The following is a 27,745-nucleotide window of genomic DNA, read 5'->3' as shown; positions in this document are numbered from 1 at the left end:
GAACCGACGAAGTGCTGGAGGATGCTCTTGGGAACCGACTCAATATGAACGGGGGTTCCAGTGCTGCAGCACAGAAAGCGGGGTGGAGCTTCTTGCCAATTGCTACCCAATGCTTGGTGGTCACTGTGCCGCTCTCTAATCGGCATCGGATAATAAATAATTTCATATTTGACGCGGCTGGGTGGCCAATTGAGGCGCGGGTCATAAGCATAATGGTAAGTGCTTACCTGTTAAGAACCAGGGCCCAGACCCCCCCCCTATACAGGAAGCGCGCGATTGTTTAGACCAGCGAAGCTCAGTTCTACGACCCTCAGATTGGCGAGTGATTAGACAGCCGCGCCAAATGAGGACCCCGGCTTATTCACATCAATCATGCTGTGCTGCTGGTAGCTCCGCCTCACTGACTGAGCGTGGTGCAGTGGTGCAGCCTCAATTTCCAAAGTCAACAGCTGCACAGAATATCAGTGAATAACTACGAACTCCGGAACTTCGTGAAGCGTTGGACCCTGCCTCTAAGAGAAACCGTACGTTCTCAAGGAGCAGGCACATAGCGTTTAACGCAAGGAAGAGAAAGCAGAGACAGATTCGTGCGGTCCTATTCATTTGCCGACGGATTTCAAGTCCTTCATCGCTGCAGTCATGGCCTCGTTCGATCTTCTGAAGCTGCCCGTCCAGGAGACGGTCACCTTGGTAGCCAACCACTTGGCTCAGGTCACGACCGCCAACGACAAGATACCCGGAAAACAGCGTCTTACGAGATTTCATGCTCGGAGCAAACCGTCGATCGACGTCGCGGCCTATGCCGCACGCATTCTAAAATATGCGCCGTGTGGGAACGAGTGCTTTTTGGCCGCGCTCATTTACTTTGAGCGAATGACGGAACCTTCACAGCGATACCTCACTAGCGGCTTCCGGCCGACGTCGCCTGAGGCGAAGCGAAGAGAATGGACGCAACAGCTTTCCCCGCCTTCACCAGTATCGCCACTATCCCCGAACTCACCAGCTGTCCCCGCCACTCCCACGAGCAAAAACGTCTCGCTACTGAAAGATATCGTTGTGGATTCATACAACGTTCATCGGCTGCTTATCACCGGTGTGATGGTAGCGGTCAAGTTTCTCAGCGATGTTTTCTTTACCAATCTTCACTATTCACGTAAGTATCGGGGTTCCCGATGCGGAATGTGGCCAATTGGAAATGATGTTGATCAAAGTACTGTTTGCTTACATACATATCTCCATCTATCAGGAGTCGGCGGGTTACCGGTTCACGAATTGAACGAGTTGGAGATCGATTTCTTGCTAGCAAACGACTTCAACTTAAACATATCCCTGGAGGAATTGCAGTATGCAGGCGACAGACTCCTGCAAGCAAGCAAGTCGTCCAAACTCGAGCCATCGCCGTCGCTAACCCCACCATCGCCGCACAAATCACATCAGCACAACGCATCGCCTGTGGAACAAAATTCCACGGCGGATGTAGAGGTCTCGGATTCGCGGGGCAACGGCGTAGCGGAGACTTCTTCCGTTTCGGCACCGTCGGTTAACACATGGGTGGGAGTAGAGAGAAGTGCAGGCGGGGGTAATCACGATTCACAAACACGAAACGAGTATATGGGCAGTGAAACCATTCACTCCGCATCGACAGCAGATTTCGCATCTCCACCTGCGTGTATGGAGCCTCGGTACGCTCCCGATCCCTTCTCAGCATATACCTCCCATTTCGATCCACGAAATGGCTCGCGGACGGATGAGAGCAGTCAGCATCACTCGTGGCATATGTATGGTGCTGCCGTCCATCATGATGGACATACCTTGCTAGCGCAAGGCTCCTTTCACAGGCATTCCAGAGGCAGCACGACATCGCCCTCCCACCACCGCATCTTCAAACCCTACGATCGCCCCACCTACCACCGACATCACACCATCTCCCCTCCTTACTCCTTCGACCGCTCGCACTCTATCCACAAGTCTCCCACCCGCTCACAAATAACACCAACCTCAACCTACAGCTCCCCACCCTACTCACCCCCCAACGCACCATGTCCACCTCACAGCCGCCAGTCAGTCTCCATCGTACCCTCTGAGCCCCGTCGAACGATGTCAATGGACGAGCGGAGGCTGCCGTCGCTCCTCATCCCACGACACGAGCGATCAGTGTTGCACCCGCATCACCCGCACTCGATACCTGATTGTGGACGGGTGGATTCGACCCCGATGAGGAGGCTGTTAGTGGAACGCGTGCATACGAGGGAACAGAACGGGTCGCCGGACCAAATGTCCGATGAGCAATGACACTGATGCTTACTGTTGCTGCTATTTCTGCTGCTGCCATATCCTCCTGGATCCGCGCTGAGGGCTTACGAGTCTAGTATGGATGGCAATTCGCCGTCCATCTATCCCTACTGTTGTTTGGTTTTTTTGCCTCTCTTTTTGTCCTTTTTTTGTCGGGCTGATACCATTTCACTATTCTCCACCCGTAACCCTTGCATAAGCCAAGGACGCGCTTACTGTGTCTCTGTTCCCACTGCACAGCCCCAAACCACTTTGTATCTCTGTAAATACTTCACCCCCTCCCCATCTTTTTTGTATGTCGGGTTCACCTCGCCGCCCCTCGTTCTATCTTCATCCCCATTTTGTCCCAATCGGCCGAAACTTAAGCAATCAAAGAATGGATCCTCATGTTTGCTGCAATCGATTTCGAAGGGTGCATGAAGTTCATTAAAGGTGTGAAACACATTTTGAAAGAGAAATGAGAAGAAATCAATGGAAAGTTCTAAATCTAAGAGATTCAGACATGTCATCATGTCCGCTGGGACGTTTCGAAGGAAATGAAAATTCGGGAAACTAGGCTGTCGGAAAAGGACGAACTAGGCAGTGGCGGAGAGTTTGGCGTACATGGCGTCAATCTGGCTCCTATACTTTGCCTGAAATGAGAAGGAGAATGCTCATCAGTACCGCTCAGTCCACCTCACGAACCGAGCCCAACGTCAGATCCATCATACCTGAGCCTCATGACGCTTCAGCTTGAACGTCGGAGTGTGCAAGCCGTTCTCAGGCGAGAATGGAGTAGTCTCAAGGTAAATATCCTTGACGAGCTCGAACCCCTTCAACCCTTCAGCACGACCGTACTTCGTGAGATCCTCCAACAGAGCCTTGCGGACGTCGTCGTCTTGGCAAAGCTCTGCGAACGGTTTGACGGGAAGACCCTTCGCTTCTACCCAGTGCTTCAAGGTATCTTCATCAGGGACTGTTCGGAGCGGAGTGAGATAAAGCTCGCTCGTGATGAGGCGCAAGCAAGCCAGGCGCGTTTGTGACTTACCGATGACGGCGACCACGACAGCCTGCAGACTGTCGCCGTAGACGAATGCTTGGGCAACAGCTTCGTGCTTCAGGTATACCATCTCGATCCTGCAGGTAGATATGGTAAGTACGGGTACGAAGGATGCTCAAAGAACGGTCTACTGACTTCTCGGGAGCAATGTATTCTCCTTGCGCAAGTTTGAAGATGCTACGATTATAAGTTTGGGAGTCAGCTGATGATACGTGTTCCAGAGCAAACGGCAGCACTGGACATACTTCTTTGCACGATCAATGATCTGCAATCGACCCTTGGGGTCAAATTGACCGACATCGCCAGTCCGATACCAACCGTCGGAGGTCAGAACCTCGTCTGGAGCAAGTGTGAGTCGGGGCTGTTAAAGGCGGTGCTAAGCTCCTCTTCGAGGACTTACCGGTCTTCTCTTGACTTTGGTAGTATCTTTTGAATGAAGAGTAGTGTGAGCTTTGCGAGATCTTCGTTAAGTTGGAGGACGCGCCTTCAAACATATTACCCTTTGAAGATGTTGTTACCCCGGATAAGAATCTCTCCTCTTGGAAAGGGTTGGTCCTTCACGGTGTATCCCATGCTCTCGACGTCAACAAGCTTGACTTCACAAATTGGTGACGGGCCTCCGATGTGGCCCGACGTGACATCGAGCAAGTCCGTGGAAGTGGACGCGCCTGGTTGTAGACAGTCAGCAACCTCCCGACAACCAAAGTACTAGATCGTCTCGCATCCTGTGTTTACCAGAAGTTTCGGTGGCGCCATAACCCTGGAGGACAGTAGCGGAGAAGCAGATCCGCAAGAAGTCCATGACATCGGCACTGAGAGGGGCTGCGCCGGTCAAGATCAATCGAACTCTCCCTCCGAGACGAGCGCGGACCTTTCCAAAGACGATTTTGTCCCAGAGGAAGTGCTTGACCGTTCCGCTGGCCAGGTTGGCCTTCTTTGCGGCGTAAGCTTTGTTGAAAAGTGTTGCAGCAAGGCCACCCTTCTGTTTCACACCATTGAACACCTTGTCGTAAATTCGGTTGTACAATCGGGGAACGGAAGCAAACATGGTGGGCTTGAGCTCCATAACGTCATCCAGAAGCTTCAAAGTGTCGCCTTGGAAGAATCCAAGGCGAGCTCCCTCGTAGGTCAGACAGACGAAAACCATGCGCTCAAAAACGTGAGCAAGCGGGAGGTATGACATGTAGCTGTCATCCTTGTTGTAACCGATTGCGTGCGGAGTGCCGTTCAGTGCTTCACATCCACCGCAGAAGCTCAGCAGGTTTCCGTGTGTGATGATGGCCCCTTGAAAACGAGCGGGCAGGGTTAGTGACGCGTTCCCTTTGGCGATGGCAAAAGTCCATTAGTTACCATACCTTTCGGCTGCCCGGTTGTTCCCGACGTATAGCAAATAGTGGCGATCGAATCCTTCGTGGGAAGTGTGCCAGTGAGAGGCTTCTCCTCTCCTTCGCGCTCCAGTTCCAGGATGCCAATGATCTCAACATCCTTCTCCTTGCCAGAGTTGATTAGCGCTTCATCAGCGCCGTCCATAACAACGATATGCTTCAAACTGGGAAGCTTCTCTTTGATTTTCAGGAGGATTGCAACCTTGTCCTTGGTGGCAACAACCAATGGAATCTTTGTCTGGGTGGAGATGAACTCAATCGCCTCAGCCCCGAGTGTGTCGTACAGTGGGACGGTAATGCATGAGTTCAAGAATGCCGCTTGCTCGGCAATGATCTTCCAAGATAGTCGCCGTTAACATGCTACGTGTGCACTCATCGTGAAAGGTGTTGCAGATGAATACACCCACCCATTCAGCCCGATTGATGGAGAACAATCCAACGGACGAGTCAACCGTCAATCCACGGTTGGCGAAGCCAGAACTGCAAACTTTGTCAGAGGCTGATCAGAGCACGACAAGAATAAAATGCCCTTACCCTAGGTTTTTGACCCTCTTGTTGACCTCATTGTACGTTTGCCTGTGGGGGAGGGGGGGGGGGGGGGGGGGGGGGGGGGGCGTAAGGGGGTCATGCCTGGTTCTGGCCTTCCCGTCCATATATCAGACCACTGAATTCCTACCAGACGTAAGGTCCAGCCACTCCGTTGGTAACCACACGGTGACCGAGATAGGGACTGGGGCCTGGCAAGCAAACAGTCAGCGAAAACAGTTTTGGACAGCCAAATTCCCACGGTCCATACCGCTTATCTTGACTCCACGCTGGAAGGCATCGACCAAAGTGGAGGCCTCTTGCGGGAGAGCGAGTAGAGGCTTGTCTGCCCAAAGTAGATTGCGCCTAGGCTACGAGCGTATGCACCACCGGTGAGTTCACTTATCCAGTAAACCGCCTGGGAGATGGGTGATCTCCGACATTACCGAAGGGCACGCGACCACTCACTTTAGTTTCTCCCGAAATTTCCGGGGCACCTGCGGCTTCCACGGACCATTGAGTAATTTGGGATGCCATGGCTTGAGCTGAAATGCGACGTATTATGAGAAGTAGAGGGGAGCGGCGGAAGTTGAACGGTCTTTTCTCTCTCGGCGGACTGTCCCGCCCGCAATAACCGGCAAGCTGAATTATTATTGCGAGACATGCTTCATCAGTCAGGACTCGGTAGGAAATGTCACAGTGCCGGGACGCGTGCCGCAATCTGCCAATCTGCCCACACCTCGTCCACTTGAGCCACACTTCACGATTCATTACGATAGATTCATTTGTGCGCCCCCACATGATGGCAGTAGGTGAGACAATAATAAGGTTTTGCACAGGTGGTTCCCTTATTTCCAGATTCCCATCGGTACAATAGATACAAGGTTCATGGGATGCCACCGTAAGAACTCGGGTCCCCCGTATGATGAACTGGCAAGTTAAAGCATAGTTCTTTCCAGGGGGCTCCGTTACGTTGTTCGATTTCCATCCGTCAAAGTTCGCCTCAAGTATTGGAAGAAAATGTGATTCAAGAAAGGATATGTACAGATTTTTCTCACTGCTCTTTACAAATATGGGGAATTCTGTAAGGTCGAATACTGCTAATGATTGAATGATGCTCACAAAATGTCTATGTAAAATGTCTACTTGGCGTAGGCGATAGCAACAGCATACGATCCGCTGTGACTGATGCTGACCTTCACGTCTTGGATGCCGGCAGCTTCGATGATTTCCTTGGCTTCTCCGTGGAAAACAACTTCAGGAGCCTTGTCCGTCGCCCGTACGATCTCGATGTCTTTCAAGGGTGCCGCTGCGCCTTTGGTCCAGACAGCTTCCGATGCCGCGCTGCTAACGGCCTTGATGACAGCTTCCTTAGCGGCCCAGCGTCCGGCGAAGCTTGATTGTGGTTCGGCAGCTTTGGTGCAGTAAGCCAACTCGCCGCTGGTGAAGTTGCGTTCGATGAAAGTGGCATTGTCCATCGGGATGTCGGCGCTGAGCTGCACATCGATGCCGACTCCCTTGGTCTCAGCCCACGGTCCGTTCTTGGCCGACGCCTCCAACATAGCTTTGGTCACGGTCAGGTCAGGAACCTTGACAGAGCGGGATCGTGCCTTGAAGTTCCAAGAGCCGGAAGAGTTGTCGTAAGCAGCACGGGCGAGCGGGTCGAGGTAGACAGTGGATTGCTGCTCAGACGTGTAAGGAGCGGCGTCCTTGACACGCACGAAGGGCTTGGCTCCGGTGAGCATCTCGTGGAAGTATCGGTACGAGTCGATCTGACGCTTCTGTCGGCGAGCGAGGTAGGCATCGAAGTCGGACTTCTCCAACGCGGCGAAGAGGTAGTCGGGGTGAACAACGAGAACTTCACCACCGGCTTGGCCGAAACCGAAACTCTTGAGCAGCGCGGCGCGGATACCGTCCGTCTTGATGGAGCGGCTTGGGTATAGTAGGTACTTGAACTGGCGGAGGCGGTCCTCGACATTGTCCAAGTTGCGGTTGCCAGGAACGATTCCGCTCTCGAGCACTTGTAAGACGCCGTTGAGCATCCAAGCTGCAGCTGCGCCCTTGGGGTGACCGGTCAAATGCTTCTGGAAGACGGTAGGCAAGATGTTTCCACGGGTCCTGCCCAAGTGGTCCATTTGCTGGTTGACTGCCGAAGATTCATTGTAGTCGTTCGCTTTGGTACCCGTGCCGTGGAATGATGCGACACCTGAAAGACGAAGATGTTAATATCTGAAAGTTTGTCACCACGTTGATGCACATCCCCAAAAACTTACCGATGTCGTCAATAGTCAAACCGTACGAGGCCAAAGCACCGCGAATAGGCGCAATGGCTGAATCATTCCTCCACCAGTCGTGGTTCCAGGTGGCGAGAGCCGCCTTTTCTCTCCTGGCAGCTTCCTTCTCGATGAAGGCAGTCCTTTCGTTAACAAAGTCCTCAACATCTTCACCGGCCTTCTTCAGCTCGTCAACTTCCTCTGCAAGGCTCTTGTACTGCTCCTCAACGGACTTCTTGATGTGTTCTTTTTCCAGGCGAAGCTGCTTCGCGCGGTATTCGAAAGACAGCAATGGGGACCGAATCTTGCCAGGGGCTTCACGAGCGGTTGTCAAAATACCTTGCCCAGGAGCAGGGATGGAACGGCCGTTCTTGTCCGTAGCGGTGCTGGTGCAGGCAATGATACCGCGGATTGGCACACCCATTTTGATCGCGAGGTCGGCGCTCATGAGGACGTGAATACCGGCTCCGTGAGACTCCATGAAACCAGCTCGGGTGTCTGTTGCAGGGCGGCACATGTCGCGAGGCTCGCGTCCCCGGGCAAATTCCTCCCTTGAGTTGGAGGTTGCTTTCATGTTGGCGAATTCGTAGGAGCCCTCTTCTTGGAAGTCGTCGTATCCTCCGCAAAGGACAACCTTGGCCTTGCCGGAAAGAATAGTGTCCACGGCGACTTCGACGGACTCCGCCGCGGTAGCGCAAGCTCCAACGGGTGTCTTGATGGGACCAGACGAGGACAAGAGCAGCATGTTGATCCACGCGGGCATGGTGTTGATGAAGCTCTCTTGCAGGATGTCGTTCTGAACGGGCTTGTCGAGCAATCGGTCCTTGAACATCTTCTGCATGGCGCGCATGCCTCCCATACCACCACCGGAGGTGTTTCCGACTTCGCTGACGTGCACGTACTGGTAGAACTCGTAGGGGTCCGTGACACCGGAGGTGACGAGCGCTTCGACGGTGGAGACGAGAGTGTAGAGTGTGATGGGGTCGACTTGCGAGACAATATCCTCGGGAACTCCGTACCGCTTGGCGTCCCATCCGGTGGGAATCTGTCCGGCAACAAGTCGGTCGAAGCGTAAAGCTTTGGGAACGTAGATGTTAGCGCCTTTCTGGAGGTGCACGAAGTACTGTTCGCCGCGCTGCTCGACGACGGCGGCTTCTCCGTGCTGACGCTTGAATGCCTCCGACTCCTCCTTGCTGACCTCCACAGGAGTCATGCCGGTGGTAATGGCAACCTCTTGCAACATCAACTTGCGCTCAGGGTCGTAGCCGTTGAAAAGCTCGGGTTCGATGAGACGGATACCGGAGTGCTGCAATATCTTGCTCTCGTACTTGGTCTTGACATCGGCGTCCTTGACGGGTTCCTGCGTCTCGACATCGATCCATCCAGTGTAGTTTGGGAGCTTCTTCAGAGGTCCGTTGTGGAACTTGATGAAACCCATGATCCAGGCCATCTCGATGCAACCCTCGAGCGAGAACTCTCCAGTGGATTCCTGGGCAGTTGAGAAACATCAGTATAGAGTTCCGATCGGCAATCAGGGGAAATAGGGGGAATATCACATACCATTTCCCAACGGGTCCTCGAACCTCCGAAAGGTCCCACTTCACCAAACCCGGTGACGACGACCACCTTCTCCAAGTCAAGCATACCGCGCAAGTGAGTCAATTTCTGGCTTTCGAGGTGAGGGAAATCGAACTTCATGTTGGCCTTGGGGGTGACGACCACATCTTGGTGCTTGATGGGGCCCTTTTGAGTCCGCTCGTCCAACATTCTCTCCCGGGCAACAGCACGTCGGATCTCGGAAGTCTCCAAAAGGGACTGGCGCAAACCGGAAGAGATTTTGTTAAGGTCGGCCACGAACTGAAGACCGCCGTTGAGATCGGCCCAGATGGGATCGTTCATGGACAGCTTCACGATGTTCTGGTGAAGGAGTCCGATGATGTTGAAGGCCATTTCGTGCGTAGAGAAGGTGCGAGCGCCGAGAGACTCGATGCCCTCGGCGACGATGTTGTTTCCAGACATCAAACCGGTTCCGCGGGTCCATCCAATAACAGCTCCGACAATGTTGAGGTAGCTTCCCCAGCTCTCGGAGTGGAAGCGGTTGAACAGAGTCTCAAGACCAATCTTGGACTCGCCGTAGAGACCGTCAGCGCCGAAGGTTCCGTGGTTCGGAGACATTGGAAGGACGACAACAGCTGGACGTGTGTCGTACTTCATAGCTTGCTTCTTGGATTTCACTTTGCCGATCAGACGAAGAACGTTTGTCAACAGGATGCGGTGCGCGAGCTCCGATCGCGAGTCGATGGAGTCAAGCTCGCGTCCTTCCACGCTGATGGCGGCGAAGGGAATGATGAAGTCCAGGTCCCAACCCAGGCCCTTGGGGTCGTAGATGTAGTCGACAAGGGCACCAACGTCCTGGAACGAAGCGCCGTTGAAAGGGACGAGCACAAGTCTCGAGCCTTTGGCACCGTGGCGCTCGAACACGCTGCGGTAGAACTCGGAGGCAGAGCGGCTGAATCGAGAAGTGGTCACGATGACTTGAGCTCCACCCGACAGCAACATCTTCAAGACTTCGACTCCGATCGAGTCCTTGGAGCAACCGGTGATGAGCGCACAGCGGCCCTTGAAAGAGATACCGTCTTTGGCCGCTTGGGTCAGGGCCTCGAGGTAGATGTTGGTTAGTTCCGAGTTGGGTTGCCATTCGCTGGGATCGTGAGGGTTCCTGCGCTTCAGGAAGACGAAAGGGAGTCGGTCGGCGGAGTATGTTGCGGCCGGGAGGTTCTCACGGATTTGCTCAAAGATGGCATCGACTTGAGTCTTGGTTTCGCCGGTCAAGTCCTTGCTGGCAGCCATGAACTTTTGCAGCTCTTCGAACTTGCTGACGATGACTTGGGAGTCCGGAATGCGAGTCAGGTGGCTACCCTCCTTTACCTCTTCGACGTATTCCTTCATGTTGGTAGCTTTGCGCTTCTCCTCCGTGTACACGAGTTCTCCAGCGTCGTTGATGTGGGTCTTGGGCTTAGTCGGGCGGTAGGTGACTAGAGTTCAAGAGTGTGAGCGGACAGGATCATCAATTAGAAGAGGTATGGCGGCTAGACTTACGGTTTTTGTAAACGGGATCCTGGTTCACAGCTTGTCGGCAGCTGTCCAAGAGGATCTGGCCAAGCTTCTTCGCCTTCTCCGCATTTGGTCCCTTGTTAACGGTGCCATGTTCAAGCTGGTACTCCATGTAGCTGATGAGCGAATCGGGATCGTCAACGCGGTTCATCAAGTGAATGCACTGGTTCATGAGTTCGCGGTCCACGTTGGTGATCCTGCCGAACACCATGTCGTAGTAAATCTCCCAGGCGTCTTGGCGAGCCCAGTTCCAGTACGAGTCGAAGGATCGAGCCTTGAGGCGATCGAAGGTAGGCTTGATTCCTTCAGCGTAGAAATCGCCATGCTCCGCGAGCCAGAGATCAACCTCGGATTGCAAGGCACTTAACGCACTCTTGGAGGCGGCAGCTCCTCGGGCTTCAGCCAAGAGGTCGATGTCGAGGTACTTGGCGTACGTCTCGAGTTGCTGCTTGATGAGAAGGTCCATGCCGAGCTTGTGCTTGTTGAAGTCTTCGCTGTTGACTGTGACGACAGAGGCACCTCCAGCCGATTCGTTCAAAGAGGCGGCCGCACCAAGAGTGATGCCAACCTTCTTTGCGTAAGCGGTGACCACCGTGTCCAACCAGGCTTTCACCTCAGCTTCGGATGTGAAACGTGCCGCAGGCTCCATGAGAAGACCGTGAAGGAGAGCACCTTGCGCGCGGTTGGGACCGAGTCCGTGGGTACCAGTGAGGTATGCCTTGACTTGACCCATTCCGAATCCACCAGCCATTTTGGAACTGATCAACTTGTTGATCAAGCCGTTGCTAGTCTTTCCGAGCGACCCAGAGTGAGTGTCTTGCAAAGCACCGGCCACTTCGGTCAAAGGAAGCTCCTCAGCCTTGTCAGCAAGAACATTGCCAAATTCCGCCGCGAGATCTCCGAGGATTTCGTTTTGAAGGGTGGACTTGCCGCCGACGAGATCCTTGATGCTCTTCGTGAGTGGGATGTCTTCCAAAGTTTTCTTCAACTTTTGAGCAATCAGCGCCATCAGGATTTCCTTCGCCGTGATGGGCTCATCCGCGACTGGAGCACTAGCCGCCCGGGGGGCAGCAGCAGCAACCGGCGCCGGTGCAGTAGCAACAGCCGCTGGCTGCGTCTTGGGTGCTGCCGCCGCCGGAGTAGGCTCTTCCTCAGCTTCCACTTCATCCTTGAAGGCGTAGTAGATATCGGTTCTGTCCTTGGTAGTGTTGAACTGAGCACGACGTTGGGTGACCGCATCGTCGTAAGCTTCGAACTTGATCTTCAGAGTGCGAGCAGCCATGCCAGCGAGGACAGGGCTGGGTCCGACTTCGATGAGACGCTCGACCTTGTAGTCACGGAAGAGTCTGTCTTGTGTCTCGATCCAGCGTACAGGGCTTGCGAACTGGTGAGCGAGTAACTCGATCAACAAGATGTAACCCAGTTGCTGTTGCTGAGCCGGTGTAGAGTTGGCAGCATCGTCCCAGTTAGAGAGAACTTCCTTCAAGGGGTCGGAGTGAATCAAGTCGAATACACGTTCGAAGTAGCCCTTGGTAAGAGCGAATGGCTCCGCGGTCAAGTTGGGAATGTACTTGCCAATAAGGAGGCTGACGTTGATGAAGCGGGGCTCGAACTTCTTGCGCAAGATTTCACGGAAAGGAACGACACCGTTGAGCAAGAAGCTCGAGTGGAAAGGCACATCGATGCCGGCAAGGGGAATGGTGGCCACGCCGCGCTCTTGGGTAAGGATACCGTTGCTAGTAGCTCTCCGCTTGGCCACGACACCGTTTGCTTCGCTGACGATACCGCTTAGTAATTGTTCGATTTCCTCCGCGGACTTGGATTTGGACAACTCGATGAAGTTGAGGTTCATGCCCTTCAGCTTGTTGAGGACGAGGCGAAGGCAGTCAAGGTTCTCGAGCACACCGGCAACCACGTACTGAACATTGTCGACGTTGTAGTTGACGATCTCGAGGAGGGAGTTCGATTGCGTAGCGATGGTGTCCACAATGAACTTCAAGGCTTGCTGGTTGAATGTGTGGCTGACACGGGACGGGTTCACGGCGCACATTCCGTACTCGGATCTGCCCTGCTCATCTCGCTGGACGGCGACTTGCATCGTCATACCACGGTAGAACACAACGTCGACGAGGCTCTCGACGGACAGAACTTCACCGACGGAAGCAAGACCGGCGTATTCACCCAAACTATGTGCAGAAAGTAAAGAGAACGGCTGTGAGTGGTCAACCTTTGCAAAACCGTTGTGGAGGAGGAGAATGACTAACCTGTGACCAGCGAACGGGCAATCCTGTTGCACAAGACCATGAGCACGCATGTCTTGGAAGGAAGCAATTTCCATGAGCGTCAAAGCAGGTTGAGTGAATTGAGTGGCGCTGAGGAGCCCGCTAGGATGGCTGAAGGTGAACGACAAGGTATCCTCGGTGATGCCGGGGAAGAGAGGCAAGCTCTTCAACTTTCCGTCGCGAATGACATCGTATGTCATGGCGGTGTAGTTGCGACGGATTGCTGCTCCCATCTTGCCACCGAAGTGAACCGTCTTGGACAATGGATTGTCACGCACGATCTCCAGGATTGAGAGACCGTAGGTTTTCAGCATGTGTGCATCCGCGCGATCCCAGATTTCACGAGCGACGTCAGAGGACCCGTAGAGTTCCTAAACACGAAAGTGAGCCATCGATCAAGGGGGAGCAAATTCACAGACCATGCTTACCATTCCCATGCCGACTTCCTGAGAACCCTGCCCAGTGAACACATAGGCAGTGCGACGCTGATCGACTTCTGCAGTGCCCTCCAGAACCTTCACTCCACGAGAGTTGGACGTGACAACCTTGATGAGCTTCTTCCCGTTGCTCATACCGAAGTGGTAGAGCTTAGTCTCGAGTTGATCCCCAGGGAGGACCATGTCGAGGAAGGTGACCTTGTAGGCTTTCACACGTTCAGGTTGGTTGTTTGCCGCGTGTTGCTCGATGAACTTCCTGGTGCTGGCGCTCGTCCACATGCCGTGTGTGATGGTGCCGGGAAGGTTGGCCAGATCGGCGAAGAAGACATTGGTGTGAATGGGGTTCAGATCACCGGAGATGACGGCATAGGGGTCGTTGGACGAGGGCACCGTTACCGTGGCGGGGAAGAGCTTGGGGTTGGGGTGGACGGAGTAGCCACCAGACTCGAAAGACACGGGTTGCTCGATGGAGGAACCGTGACGCTTGAGGTATTCGAGGACGACGTTTCCATGCACGTTCGTAGCTTCGTAATCAACCGTTCCGATTTCGAACACCTCACGAGTGGTCTTGAGCGAGACTGTGCCAGATGTCTTCACGGTGGCGAGCTTAGCAGCATCAGCGTTCTGAGCCGTTGTCTCAAGACGGAAGATCAATACAGCACCCTTCTTGAGCGCGGGCGCTTCTGCCTTCAGGCTGAACCAAGGCTTGGCTTGAAGGACCTCGATGTCCTTGGTCGAACCCAGAACGACTTGCACGGGTTGTTCGCTGGTACGGCGGAAGGTGTTCTCGTAGTCGGTGAACTTGCCGCGGTACAAGAAAGTGCTGATTATCTCCATGAGGGGCTTTCCTGCCTTGAGCAGAGTTGCCTTGACCTCAACCGCCTTGCCAGCGTCGGTGATCATGACAGAGTTGATGACCGACTTCGTCTCGATCTCGTCCCCGACTTGCAGCGCGTCGTTAGAAGTAAGCATCCTGAACTCGTTCGAAAGGTGGACAAGCTTGAGAAGATCACCGTCGATCTCCTTCGGCAGAATCGCGGTGACGAGCGACTTCCATCCGGCGACGATGGCAAAGTCCATAGGAGCGGTATGGTTGGCATTGCCGATGTTGAAGAGCTCGGCGTTGTTGCCGACGATTTGGTTGAAATCGAGGACGTGACGAGACTCGATCTTGAAGGTGGATGTGAAGGTATCGCGCGGAGACATGTTGAATTCAGCGGCGTTGACATCCCACAAGGCACCGTAGAATTTTTTGATGCGGTCGTTCCTTCCCTGAAATTAGCACGAAGGTGAGCAACGGAAAACCATGGAAACAGCCAATAGGAGAAAGTCCATACCTCCATGACTTCATGGATAGGGTGATGCCCTTGCCACGGCATGTAACGGAAGATCAATTCTAAGGGAACGTACTTCTTGTCCTTCTTGTGGTAAAGAGTAACTTTGATAGTACTACCCTCGACGGTGATGACCAGTGCCGGGTGACGGTCGGGGGTGACCTTGTCCACATCACGGTTGTGCACAGTCAAAAGCGCAGGCTGTTTCCGAGAATCGTATTTCACGAACGCAGTCTGAGCCGGTCTAGGTCGGAGGAAGTTGATGACCGGGTTGGGAATAAGAAGTTTTCCTTGAACGATTGCTTCCGAGGTCAGCAATGCACGAAGCCATGTGTGGTCAGGGCCGGCGATGAAGTCTAGGTAGTCGGACGGTGAAGGGAGCTGCGATTGCTGACGAGTGAGCTCGTACATGATGGAGCCTTCCTGGAGAGAAGTGATGGACGTTCCTTGCAATTGCCTGTCGGATGCACCACTGATGACACGAGCACCGAGGTACTCGACGGTAGGGATGGCGGCGTCGCTATCGCCGTAGTAGATCTTCTTAATGGCGTCGATGTGCGCGCTGTAGATGTCACCCAGAATCTACGAGAGAAGAAAATATGTAAACAAATACTCCCATCGACGCTTTGCGAAAACAACCCATAACTCACCTCCTTCACGGGTTGATCAACCTTGGTGCAGTGACGGACGGCCACAGGACCTTGCAAGATCGCCACACGCTGAACATCCCGGTCGACAATAGCATCGACGTCTTCCGACTGCCACAGCGAATCCTTCTTGAACCAGAATTCGAACTTGTCGTCGAATACGGGGATGAAGGTCACGGGCTTGCGCCATGGATATGAGCAGACGGTGAGGAAGTAAAAGACATCTTCCTGCGTAAGCGTCTGAGCCTTGGCGCCGGTGTAAACATCGAGGAAACCTTCCAAGAATGCTTGCGGGTCCTCGTCAAGGGAATCGTACGATTGCAGAAGCGAGATGGTTTGTCCGGTGACAAAGCGCTCTTCAACGCGGCGAACAAAGTCAGCGAACGTGTCTCGCAGAGTGGGGTCGATCCAGCGGGACTGGTGCTTAACGTAAAGGAGCTCGAGCATGCGGTCCAAGACTTCCTCGTAGGTCATCTCGTGCAGCTCGCACGCCCTGCCGTCGGCTTTACGACCGAACCAAGGCTTCTGGAAGTCTTCGTTCAGGCGTTTGATGATGTAATCCTTTTTCTTCAGTAGCACAGGTAGACGCTTGTCACGGGGAAGGCTGAAGATGTCATCGTCCATCTCCTTCCAGAAACGGATACCGCGGTTGGCAATCTTGTGGATGGGCTCGCCAAGCTCGGACTTCACGGTCATGATACCGCCGACCTCTGACTTGTACGTGCGCTCCCATTGAGACTCGTCGGTGATACCGGGGGCGTCTACGATGAGCTGCTTGACTTCGGGGGATGTGATGGCCTCCTTGGCGACCATGACGCGAGAGCCGAAGAGGAGACCGTCGAACGGCATGGGAGGGTAGTCGAACTGCGTGCTCCACTCTCCGGTGAGGTAGGGGAGGGTGCCTTCGGCATCACCGAATCCACTTCCGACGACGAGGATCAGGTTGCTCTGACGACGGATCGATCCGTAGGTCTCCAACATGGGCGCATGGAAGTCTTCGTAGGAGTGGTGACCTCCACCACGACCGCCGGTCCACTGAAGGATAATGGGCATGTCCGGGTTGTTCTTTGCGATGGAGATGACCCTGCGAATGGTCTCGACGCTTCCGGGCTTGAAGGCAACGTGCTTGAGTCCAGCGGCCTTCAAGTTCTTGATGACGTCGTCCGCGACATCAGGCGAGGGAACACCGGCAGCGACACAAACACCTTCCATCGGGATTCCTTCACGACGCATCGCCTGCACCGCGGGGTATTGGAACCCCCACAGGCGAGGGTTCAGGAACAGGATGTTAAGGGTGATGCCTTCACCGGGGGCGATGCGCTCGATGATGCTTTGCACACGGTCGCGGAGATGCTGTTCCGTGTGCTGACCACCGCCGGCAAGTTCGACGTGGAAACCAGCATTGATGATGGCCGAGACGAACTGTTCGTTCATCGTGCAAGGTGTCATACCGGCGACCATCAGTGGCGCCTTTCCAAGCAGCCTACTGAAGGGTGTGTCGACGTGCACTTCATTGGTACTGGCGATGCGAATGAGTTTGGGGCGGTACTAGATCGAAAGGATGGTCGAGTTAAGTTGCAATTCTAAAAAATCAAGCAAGATGCGCCATGCGAGACGAACCTTCTCTGCCCAGTTGGGAGCGAACTGAACCGAGTGCACGTCACGATCGAACACGTAGCTACGGTTCAGCAGATCCACAGGGACATTGTCGAGTGTTCCAGCCAAGATAACCTGAACACCAGTCCCCTCCATGTTTCGGTGAGTCAGCATACCAATGCCCGACGCACCACCAGGACCGAAATCGAGGATGTGCGTGATGTCCTTTTTGCTGGTAGCCTTCTCCCAGTGAACGGGCTCTAGGCAGATTTGACGAACGAGGGATCCAGTAACGTCGGCGTCATTCCTCAAGTCCTCGCCAGTGTTGGTGTGGTAGACGGGTATGCGAAGCTTCTTGACATCAAAGTTCAACGAATGGGCCTCGATGTCCTTTGCCAGGGCTTGGGGAACGCCCTTCAAGTATTCGCTGTGGAATGGGACGGCGACAGGGAGGAACTTTGAGAGGAATTTGACTTTGCGCTGCGAGTGAGGGATGCGGGATTGGTCTTGGCCGGCTTCAGCCTTCAGCTTGCGAAGGGAGACATTGAGACCGTACAAGGATTGAGAAGGACCGGTGAAGATAGTGGAACGGGATCCATTGATGAGCGAGAGTTGGATGCGACGATCAGCGGGGAGGAAGGAGTTGGTAGCATCGGCATGCTTTTGAACCTCGGAGTATCGCACACCTGGTATTGGAAACAGAAAATGTGAGGGTACGGTGGGAAGCGATACAGCAAAACTTCCTCATACCGTTCACAGCCAACATAGGGGTTGGAACACCTTCTTGGTGAGCCAAGGAGTCCTGCAAGATCCTCGGGTTGAGAGTGATGACAGGGCAAGCGCGTTGAGACCTGACTCCAAGCCAGTAGAGCAAAGCCAACGCCTTTTGTGTGTTTTCGAAAAACTCTTTTTCAGTCTCGGATGCTGAGATGACGACGGATGAAACGATTCCTTGACTGTGCCCGGTGGTTCCTAAAAACGGGGATGAATGGTGAGTCCGTTTGATCTGACATAAGATGGAATCTTCGACATTCGGAAGCACTTACCCGCAAGGAGATCGCGAAGTTGACCGGGAGTCTTGCCCAAAATTTTAAATGTGACGTAGTAGTTGGTGAGCTGAGTCAGCCCGATCAATGGAAGACTGAGATCTGTGCGAAGAAGCTGTTCGGTGCTGGGTCGGGTGTCTGGCTTCTCGAGCCATTCCATGACATCGATCTTAGATGAATAGTTGGACTGAGCCTCGGTGGAAGACGAGTGAAGGGCGAGGGTGAGAGCGCCTTGGTAGACCATAGGGCGAGCATACGCCTCGTAGGTGGTGAACAGCGACACCAGTTCGTCAAAGTATTCTTCAACATTGCCTTGACCACCAAAGACTGCAAGCAAGTGAGCGCGGCCAGATTTGGCGGCGGCAAAGAGAGCAGATGGAGGGGTATCGTCGGGGGTCACAGACAGAAGATCTTGACGCTTCAGAGCCACGAGGGCGAGATAATAGGTGCGGATAAGAGTCGAGCGAGTAGCGGGGTCCAAATCGCGAGTGACGGAGTGGATGTCGTTGTCCTTGAGCAGACGGGTTTGCAGATGACGGAAGACGACGGCGACGAAAGAGAATCGGCTAGCGGCCTCCGATTCGACCTGTGCCGCATTGGCAGACTCTAACCCCAGATCGAGAATGCGTGTTGTGAGTTCCAGCTCGGACATGTCGGCTTCGACTGTGGTGGCCAAAAATGTTTCTTTCACATCTTCGGCGATGGGCCAGATGGAAAGAGGGATGGGAATCGATGCTTCGGTGCCATTTTGCTTGATGATTAAAGGCCTGCTTTGCTGGCTTCCGCCGGTGATGGGCTCGAAGGACATCATCGTGCCCACAAGTGATGGGTATCCAGCGATGTGTAGGATGTGGGTCGCGGAAGGCGAAAGGGCGATGAGTTTTCCACAGACAGCAAGCGATGAGTGATGAATGATATGTGCAGATGAATCAAGTGCTGTGATGTGGATGCAATAGACTCTGGACCAAGAAATTTCTGAGGAGGGAGCCGGACTGGGGAGGTTCGTATAAATACATGGTCGGAGGATCGACGGGAACTGGATCTGGAGACCGGACAGTCATCATTCATCGTAGGGGACGTTGTAGCTCGCAGAGCAAGGGTTCGCCAAAGCAGAAGGTTGAATGGAAGCTACGGGATTATCTTGATAATCTACTCTGATAACTATCATGGTGGAATAATAAGATCGCTGGTTAAAAGATAGGTTTTGTGAAGAGGGAGGAGGAAGGGAGAAAAAAAAAGAAATGGGTGAAACGTCCGTCCGGTTATCCGCCTGAATTGAATCCATCGGCTGGATGGCAGGACGAGTCAGTCCCGCCTGGACGCGCGTCTCTGTGTCATCAGGCGTGCCGCGGCCCCGCACCACTCGGACACGCCCTGCAATACGGCCATTGGGGGCCATAGGAAGCCACTCGTCCGTGACCCCAACCCAACCAACCCCCAGACACCCACCACTCGCTCAACCCGGCCGAACTTCCGGTCACTTTCAGTTATCCCAGGACCCAGTGAGGCGTCTCGCCGCCTTCCGTACTATCGACACCAATCGGTGGTTGCACAGACACGACGGTACGTCCGCTCAAGCTCTTGTCATTTTTCCGGAGGTGATGACAGGTCACGACAACAGGCCTATGGGAAGGGTGATCGTGGACTTTGAAGGTCGCAATTGCCTCCGTTCTCGCTCAATCCCCTAACCCAGTATGCAGAGTTGAGAATCCTATTCCTACACGTTACAAAGGACATCGATACGGCCGTCTAGGGACCATTCCCTACGTACGATGTTGCACAGACAGGATAACAAACTGTGCCTTTTGGTCAGCGATCGATTAGATGATATTAACAAGTTGATAATGTTTCCCATCAACTTATGAATTTAGTACGACAAACAGTATAATCGAAGCGACGTGCAGCGTATTTCTGTTGTTCAAGTGCCAAATGTGTTCCTCAAGATCAAATCAAAGACAGTAAGATCAACGGGCTTTCGGTGCATGGACTCAGCCCAAAGTGAAAGGGTAGAGTAGATGTCAAGCGTCAGCCCAGCGTCAATCAGTGCGATGATTTTCCAACCTGCAGCCCTTGGGCAGGACTCCGCAAGCAATATATCTGAACCTTACAGATAGAAATCATGGCTGGCATCGATGAGGAGTTGATCTTCAACAACGTTCCTCGATACACCCAGGGGTTGTACAGGCATGTCATCATAGGGAGGCACATCTTGTAGATCCATGTTGGCTAGCACTGCCTAGCAGTAGCTGCACCTCCTAATTGTCCGGGTATGAGTACTACGGTATGAGTTCGTTGTTTCGTGCGCCGGCCAAGAATCTAATTTCGAAACCCCAACGCGTCCGGTTCCTCCGTTTTGCCGGTTGGTCACCGTTGATGAGGTCCCAGGCTCACTGACAACTCCGTCGATGGCGGCGATAAAATGAATCTTCAGCCTTGGAATGTCCGTCCGTTGGGATTCGCTGCAGGAGACCTGAACGGTAATCCAGTCGATGAGCCCTGAGGGCAGGAGAGTGCAGCAAAGAGTGTCACCGCGGCTTGCAGGTCGACGCATTTCCATCTTTCGAGAATGTTGCGTTGGCAGTATACAGTACGGCAAGCTTCTACGTAACTGATGCTGGGTCACGACAGGTTACTTTGAGAGGAGAGACCTTGGACAGCCGACCCGCAAAAACAGAAAATCACTCCAAACTGGCCAAAGAATGCTAGTTCCTATTCTTTCTAACCCGCAGTCTGCCTCCCACAACTCCGTCTTGACACGCAACTACGAGTGTGCCCGGCCCAACCCAGGCCCAACCCAGACGACCGAAAGGGATTTGGTTCGCAATGGACAAACAACCTGCACCAGACCTGCATCAGACCTGCGTGTTGCAGCTGGAAGTGGCGTAGCGGAACCTGAACGGAACTGATGAGCTCGAGTCTGAGCTCGAGTAGCACACGGGCGGTCACGTGACCATTGACAGGTTTATGTTTTTCGACAGCCCCCTGTCAATTTTTCGGCTTTCCAAGCTCTGCACTTGCTTTCCCATTGACCTGGTATCTCTGGTCTCCAGCGAGCTCCTGAGCAGATCTCCACACAAGAGAAATCTAAATAAGGTATAGATCTGGATCTCGCTGCATAACATCAGGAAGGAAACGGTTGAGATTGCTCTGTGTGGGTTGCTGTGCTCTCTCTCCACTGTCTCAGCAGCTGTCAGTGAGGAGTCTTCCCCCCGTCCCTTTGTGTGGCTTGGACCCGCTTGTGACCCAAGTCCCCCGTGTGGAAAGTAGAACTCTCTCGTTCTGTCGCACCCGCTCTCGAAGTCGGTCAGTCCCCTCGCAGTCCCCTGCCGGATCTAGTCGTGGCTGTCGATTATTCGCTGCCCAAATCTCAATTTTCCCACGGACTCGCCCAGAAACCTGAGACTCCCTTTCGCTCAAAACTTCATTCCCGCAAAACTTCCTTCTTCCTTCCTTCAGACGTCGCAAGCTTACTGTGCATCTGAGCTGTGCCTCGAAACTTCTTTCTCTCTTGTTCAACCCCTGAGGTGAGTGAGCGTTGGTCGGTGAAGCCCCTCTTGCAAGACGATTCCCAGAGTGGGTGCTGTGCGGTGACCGTAGGTTCCCAGCGTTTTTTCCCGCGATCGACGGTTACTGCACTCCCTTCCCAGGGCTAGTTCACAACGATCGACAGCGCTGTGCACTCGTTTCCCAGAACCCGTTCGCAGCCAGTCTTGTGTCTGTAACCCTTCTCTACGTTACAGTGGCCAGCCACTTATTCTCGGTCGCTTTCTCTTCTTCCATACCTGACAGAAAGTATCTGCAAGCATGTCTGACGGCTGGGATGCTGCTGAGCCCGTCTCCAACGGAACCGAGAAGCATAACGTCAATTCCGATGCTGTGCCCATGAACGACGGCGATGGTGGTTGGGGCACCGATGTTACGAACGGCGCGGACGCCGCTGCTCAAACAGCCCCTGCGGCGGAAACAAGAAAGCACAAGTTCGGCGTCAGGGAAGAAATTGTCGTCCCCGACGCAGAGAATGTTGTATGGCTTGCGAATGCCGAGCGCTGGGAGGAAGGCGTGCGCAATGTGAACCTTGAGACCAGACTCTACCGCGATAACATTGTGCACGCCGGCGAGCATTTCGAGGATATCCGAGGGGTGCATGTCACCACTGTTGGCGAGGAGATTCCCGATAAGCTGGAATCGGTGAGAACTGGTACTTATATCATCGACATATCGACATATATTGACCGTTCTTCCTGTTTCCCACCTGCATTCCCCGATAGTTCGAGCAATTGAATATCCCTACACCTCTTAGAGAGAACATTCTTTCGCACATGAGATACTCCAAGCCTACGCCTGTTCAAGCCGCCGCGATCCCGGTGCTCCTCAGTGGACGTGACGTTATGGCAACGGCCCAGACTGGCAGTGGAAAGACTTGCGCTTACATGCTGCCGATCATGATCAAGATGCTGGAGCGCGGCAATCCGAGAGCTAGTGTTGCGAACGCTGAGGCCGCTGGCGGGGAAGAGAAGCAAAGCTTCTTCAGCGCTGGTGGTACTTATTTGCCGAAATTGCTGTCTCCTTCACAATGGGCACGAATATAACCCTTTCTGTAGCTGGTGCAGGGCCTGTTGAGCCTCAGGCTCTGATCGTCGTCCCAACTCGTGAGTTGGCTTCCCAGATCCATCATGAAGCTCGAAAGTTCGCGTAAGTACTGCTGTACTGCAATGCGATGGAATCTGCATGTCGTCTGATTGTTTCATCGCCCAGGTATCTGACCTGGGTCAAGCCGTCCGTTATTTACGGAGGTGCTGGAACAAGAAACCTCATCGACGAAATGAGAAAAGGAACGGACATTCTTATCGCAACGCCGGGAAAGCTGCTTGATCTCCTCGAAAAGTAAACGGCATCAATACATGAACGCGAGTCATTTCGTTGGAACTCAACAACATTCTTCTGCAGGGGTGTCATTCTCCTTCGCAAGATTAAGTTCCTTGTCATTGATGAAGCTGACCGGTGCGTTGCTTGCGATTTCAGCATCGTTGGGGAATCTTCCTATTTCACCAACACGTATATTCCCCGACACGTACTTGATCTGTAGGTTGTTTGAACTGGGCTTCGCCGAAGATGTGATGCGCATTTGCAAAGGCTTCGATTTGCCTCAAGATGAATCCAAGAGAGTCTGTTTGTTTTCGGCCACGTTCCCGAAGAGTGTCCGAGCCTTCGCCGGCCAGCTTTTGGGAGACTGTGCTCTCATTACTGTTGGTCAAGTTGGAGTCGTTCCGACCGACATCAAGCAAGAGGTAGGTACTTATGCGTACGTACGCAGCAGATAATGGTGATTGAATGGACGTTGATCATCCGCAGGTGTTGGAACTTCAAGACAATGAGAAAACGGCGAAGCTTCTCGACATCCTCTTCGAGTCGGAAGTCGGATTGACCCTCATCTTCGTCAACACTTGTCGCGCCGCGGACACTTTGGACGACAGCCTCTATCGACTTGGCTTCCCGGTCACCTCCATCCACAGCGGACGGTCCCAGGCTGAGCGTGAAAGCTCCATCTCGGCCTTTAGGGCTAACAAGATCCCGCTGATGATCGCTACGGATATCGCGGCTAGAGGCTGGGAGTAGGTATTATAGAACATTGATAATCATTCGACAAGCAACTGACGCCTGTTCGTTCCAGCATTCCCAACATCGTACAAGTCATCAACTACGACATGCCCAAAGATATTGATGGTAAGTAAGATCGCCAGACGGTATTTATGTACGCAACGACCTCAACCGGTTTGTGTTTCGTCTGGCAGACTACATCCATAGAATTGGCCGAACCGCTCGTGTCGGGAACGTCGGGACCGCTACGAGCTTCTTCAATCCCGAGAAGAACGATGAACTCGGACCTGCCCTTGTCAAGGTCTTGAAAGAAGCCGGGCAACCTATCCCTGAGTTCCTCCAGCGCCACATAGAGGAGATGGAAATGTACGTACCAGTGATATCACGTGCTCGTCCGGGGTTAGTCTCTCAACTGAGCCCTGATCTTACTCAACCATCTTCGCATACAGTGACGGAGCTGAAGGGCCGGATAACCTCAAAGAGGAAGATTTGGAGGGCGAGGTTCCCGACTTCGCCGCTGCCGGCGGTTCCAATGGCGCTGATGGCGGCGAAGGCGGCTGGGACGAAGGCGAAGGTGGCGGTTGGGCTACCGGCGGCGACGGGGACGGCGGTGACAATGCCGAAGCTCCCGCGGAGGACGCCAGCGGTTGGTAGACGCACCTTCATGACCGCCAACCCCATCTCGAGGACATCCGCCACCCGTTCAAGCCGTTTCCTTGCAAGATATCCAAAGGCGTAGCTAGATTTGTCGTCTCTCGCGTATCGTTTCACCACAAAGTATTTCTGTCTTTCGATTCGTTCATAATGCCCTGTTGTATATGAGGCTGTATGTCGTGCCAGTATCCCAGCATGATCTCGTCGTGTGGTTCGCTTTTATATTTGTGCAAAGTACTTTTGCTTCCCTTTCGCATATAAATATAAATATTCCTTATTATATCCTCCCGGCGATCTTGGTGGGGAGACTGTTATTGCAAGCCGTCGAAGTGCGTCTTTGAGTTCTTTCTGGCGGTGATACTTTAACCGGTTTCGCTGCGAAGGCTTTCCGATCCTTACTTTTCCGATCTGAGAGTCGTCATCACCTAAGCACCCGAGACCATGCCCACTTCAAATCCTTCTATTATGCTACTGCGTAAAACATCCCACTTGTGCATAGCAAAAGTCCTGGTGCATAGCAAAAATGGCTTCATAGGCGTTGGACTGAGCTTCGCTTCACGCCGGCTCGCCAAAAAAAAATGCAGCAATTCTTAGGTTTCGACTCTGGCGGGACCCAGCAAACTTTTCAACTCGTCCGCCGTCCATCCTCTGCTGGGATATAAGAGAAACACCGATTCCCTCTATTGATTTCCATTTTCTTCGATGTTCAAGATAGTTGTTCGCAAATCCCCCATCCAACGGTAAGACGACGTTGCGCATCTCAAATCATACGTTGTAGTGATCCGTAGAGCGCTTTATGTGTTTAGCATGGTGGGGAACTTTTACGAGCGCATGTTATCGCCTCCAAATGTGTTGAGCCGTACGCCTTTCCGCCTTCCGTCGACACCATGGGTCCGCTTCGAGAAGAGGAGAGGGCAATTGTCCCGTTTTCGAAGCTCCGTGTCGGGGACTCGGGAGTGACTTTCACGCTGTCGAATACGACTGTCATCACTGTCAATTCGTTACACGGTGCGTCATCGCCGTGTTATATAGCCCTGGCCCCTGAGTGAGGATCTGCAAGGGAAACGCGCCGGGGGCGAGCCCGAGACGCGTTTCGAGCCAAGACCATATGCAAGTTGCCAGTTGGTTTCAACATGCACATGCACATGCACATGCACATGCACATGCCAGAAGCATTGGGGAGCAGCGGCGATGACGGACAGCGGTGTCGCCTCCTTCGCGGTGCATTGGTGACGTGAGCACCTTTGCCTACGTCTGAGGAATTCATGAATTCCCAGAAAGTCTACCACGTTTGAGTCCGTTGCGCCGTTGGACCTTTGGGGCCCAGACCACTTGTGTGCGTCGAACAAGGCAAAGATCGTCCCTTCTTGTTATCATGTCTTTGAACATTCGACACTTGTTGCCTTCCCGGCCCCGGTGAAGGACGAAGATCGTCTCTATCGTCTCATGCCTTTGACGAGTCGATGACGAACCAGAGAACGGTTCAAACATACCGGTCTTTACTTCGGTAGTGGAGGCTCTCCAAGCGGCTGCCGGTGGTGATTGTATGATGAAGAATGACGAAGCTCTGAAGCACCTTGAGGCGCCTACGAGCCTGCTACCGTATCGATGGTTCCCACTGCCAGATTGTACGCTGGCGACACGCATGGATGCACGCAATGGCACATGAAAGTGGTCAAAACCTTCTTGCTCGTCGCCGCGGCCAACATAATCCATATCCAGTTGCCATTTGCCGAGAAAAGAAGCATTTTCGGAAGACAGCCGGAGGTATAAAAAGCAGACTTGTCTCCCGCTCCGCTGAGGGGGCTCGTTTGGCGTCCCAATCCAACGTATAACGCCCGAATCCTCCTTCCCGAATCTCATGACGTTGTACGTATGAGCAAGACGCCAGATGTCGACGTCTCCCTCGCAACACACCGCCAAGATTGAAGCCACGACTCTCGACAATCCCCGGGACGAACCGCCTACCGATATACCCAGACCAGATATACCTCTTCCAGACGAATCCTCATCAGAACCAACACCACCGCCACGGACGACGCCCCCAGAAGGCCGACCATCAAGCACACCGATGGCTGACACAAGCCGAACGGGCCCATCCGATGCCGCCGATCCCAGGCCCACGAAAACCGTGAGTGATCCTTCCGATACTCCTCCGCCGAAGCCCTCAACGACTAAGCGTGAATCACAATCCTCACCACAGGCCACATCGACAGATGAACCACCGGCAACCCCATCCCAAAGTGGCAGCCCACCGCCATCGCGGCCGCCAACCTCTTCACCCGAACCTCCAACATCAGCCTTACCACCCAGCACGACGGATCTACCACCGCCAGAGTCAACACGACCAACAGCAAATCCCTCGCCACCATTAACGTCCGCACCACCGGCAAACACCCCTATCCAGAATGCACCAGCGCGTACGATCCCTCGAACAGTGGTCGTTACGATCGACGATACATCTGGCCCCAAGCCCGTCCGTCGCACGGTCAGCACCGTAGTTTGGGTGGACGCGACGGACACTCCAGGGGCGTTGAGCACATCCCTCCCCGCCGCCGCCGCGATCCCAACAACCGATCCGGCGAATTTTTCACCGACGGACGACCGGCCATTCACGCAGAGGCCCGGGGGCATCATCAGCATCACGATGATCGCCGTTATCCTCGTCGTCGCGCTGTTTTTCTTAGGGAAGTTGATCCTGGTCCGTCACGACAAGTATAGCATCCTGTCCCGAAAAACGCGGCGGAAAAGCAAGATGGATCAATTACGCAATTCCACCCTCCCACCACCGCCAGGCGCACTCTCAACTCGCCCACTCTCACCCGGCGGCGTTCCGGGAATCCACGTCGAAGAAATCTGCATCGACGCAGACGGCAGCACCAAATACTCGCCAACACCATCACCGAGCATAAGCCCGCTCCCGCACCCCATCGACGAGATCCTACCCGGCGAAGGCCGCCCACTAGCCGCCTCGTTCCCGCGCCTGATCCCGTCCGTCGCACATCCCCGCGGCAACCGGTTCTCCTCCACATCGCTCGCGGCGTACTACGACCCAACGCAGTGGGCGTTACCGGAGCACACGACGGTGGTGGTTAGCTCGCCTAACCCGCATCACTCGTTCATAGCTGTGATTGAGCCGCCGCCGGAGGAGAGCGGGGTGGAGTATGGCGCGTATGAGCAGGGGCAGGAGCAGGAAGCGCAGAGGCTGCTGAGACAGCCCACGTATGAGCCTGGGAGAAGGCTGTCCGTGACCAACTCCGTGCGGTCTGATACGAATAAGACGTGATGGAAGCTTTTTTCCTCGGTTCCTCTTTTCTTTTTTGGGCGATGCCTTTTTCTCGGCGTACTAGTACAGAGACCTCATTTTAATACCCATGCAAGTTCACCGTTTGCATACTTCCTTTGTCGCTTTCGTCATAGTCCTGTATATAATTCTTTGCCTTAGCTTTGTGCAGATGCCTTTTTTGAATATCACCCCTTGGTCCAATCGCCAACAATCGTGAGCCTGTAAGAAACAACTTTC

The 27,745-nt window shown here is 53.8% G+C and overlaps 5 protein-coding genes across 5 annotated transcripts; 3 read left to right on the top strand and 2 right to left on the bottom strand.

Moving 5' to 3' along the window:
- The first annotated feature begins 556 nt into the window (after window positions 1–556).
- Window positions 557–2,641, top strand: EV422DRAFT_239350 (cyclin-domain-containing protein). Its single transcript, XM_053065636.1, has 3 exons — window positions 557–1,153; window positions 1,247–2,214; window positions 2,306–2,641. The coding sequence occupies exons 1-3, from the start codon at window positions 640–642 to the stop codon at window positions 2,351–2,353; spliced, it is 1,530 nt and encodes a 509-aa protein (XP_052928662.1). The 5' UTR covers window positions 557–639; the 3' UTR covers window positions 2,354–2,641.
- A 226-nt stretch (window positions 2,642–2,867) lies between these two features.
- Window positions 2,868–5,778, bottom strand: EV422DRAFT_564316 (uncharacterized protein; the record flags this gene model as incomplete). Its single annotated transcript, XM_053072186.1, has 14 exons — window positions 2,868–2,924; window positions 3,003–3,247; window positions 3,320–3,408; window positions 3,467–3,508; window positions 3,577–3,670; window positions 3,732–3,757; window positions 3,831–3,999; window positions 4,067–4,615; window positions 4,687–5,050; window positions 5,124–5,196; window positions 5,251–5,292; window positions 5,393–5,453; window positions 5,513–5,612; window positions 5,710–5,778. 14 exons carry the CDS (start codon window positions 5,776–5,778, stop codon window positions 2,868–2,870), a joined length of 1,980 nt encoding a protein of 659 aa, XP_052928661.1.
- Window positions 5,779–6,383: 605 nt separating this feature from the next.
- On the bottom strand, window positions 6,384–18,778 carry EV422DRAFT_605412 (uncharacterized protein; the record flags this gene model as incomplete). Its single annotated transcript, XM_053073778.1, has 11 exons — window positions 6,384–7,447; window positions 7,515–9,003; window positions 9,075–10,549; window positions 10,614–12,814; window positions 12,893–13,281; window positions 13,339–14,619; window positions 14,685–15,263; window positions 15,332–16,876; window positions 16,949–17,610; window positions 17,675–17,896; window positions 17,971–18,778. 11 exons carry the CDS (start codon window positions 18,776–18,778, stop codon window positions 6,384–6,386), a joined length of 11,715 nt encoding a protein of 3,904 aa, XP_052928660.1.
- A 2,996-nt stretch (window positions 18,779–21,774) lies between these two features.
- On the top strand, window positions 21,775–24,222 carry EV422DRAFT_564314 (P-loop containing nucleoside triphosphate hydrolase protein; the record flags this gene model as incomplete). The annotated part of the gene is made up of 10 exons (XM_053072185.1): window positions 21,775–22,158; window positions 22,239–22,509; window positions 22,572–22,662; window positions 22,726–22,854; window positions 22,918–22,971; window positions 23,057–23,258; window positions 23,323–23,582; window positions 23,642–23,694; window positions 23,763–23,934; window positions 24,018–24,222. The coding sequence occupies 10 exons, from the start codon at window positions 21,775–21,777 to the stop codon at window positions 24,220–24,222; spliced, it is 1,821 nt and encodes a 606-aa protein (XP_052928659.1).
- Window positions 24,223–26,113: 1,891 nt separating this feature from the next.
- EV422DRAFT_503737 (uncharacterized protein) lies at window positions 26,114–27,508 on the top strand (the record flags this gene model as incomplete). The annotated part of the gene is made up of 1 exon (XM_053068373.1): window positions 26,114–27,508. The coding sequence occupies one exon, from the start codon at window positions 26,114–26,116 to the stop codon at window positions 27,506–27,508; it is 1,395 nt and encodes a 464-aa protein (XP_052928658.1).
- Between the last annotated feature and the right edge of the window lie 237 nt (window positions 27,509–27,745).

The sequence above is a fragment of the Fimicolochytrium jonesii genome (assembly GCF_025526975.1).
Source record: "Fimicolochytrium jonesii strain JEL569 chromosome Unknown EV422scaffold_3, whole genome shotgun sequence".
In the NCBI taxonomy this organism is placed as follows: domain Eukaryota; kingdom Fungi; phylum Chytridiomycota; class Chytridiomycetes; order Spizellomycetales; family Powellomycetaceae; genus Fimicolochytrium; species Fimicolochytrium jonesii.
This window is presented reverse-complemented; position numbering and strand designations above follow the sequence as displayed.

Excerpts from the sequence above, each read along its gene's own strand:
- EV422DRAFT_239350 (XM_053065636.1), top strand. The coding sequence starts at position 640 with ATGGCCTCGTTCGATCTTCTGAAGCTGCCCGTCCAGGAGACGGTCACC. Across the intron at positions 1,154-1,246 it reads TACCAATCTTCACTATTCAC|GAGTCGGCGGGTTACCGGTT; the intron begins GTAAGTATCGGG and ends TCCATCTATCAG. Across the intron at positions 2,215-2,305 it reads GACGGGTGGATTCGACCCCG|TGTTGCTGCTATTTCTGCTG; the intron begins ATGAGGAGGCTG and ends ACTGATGCTTAC.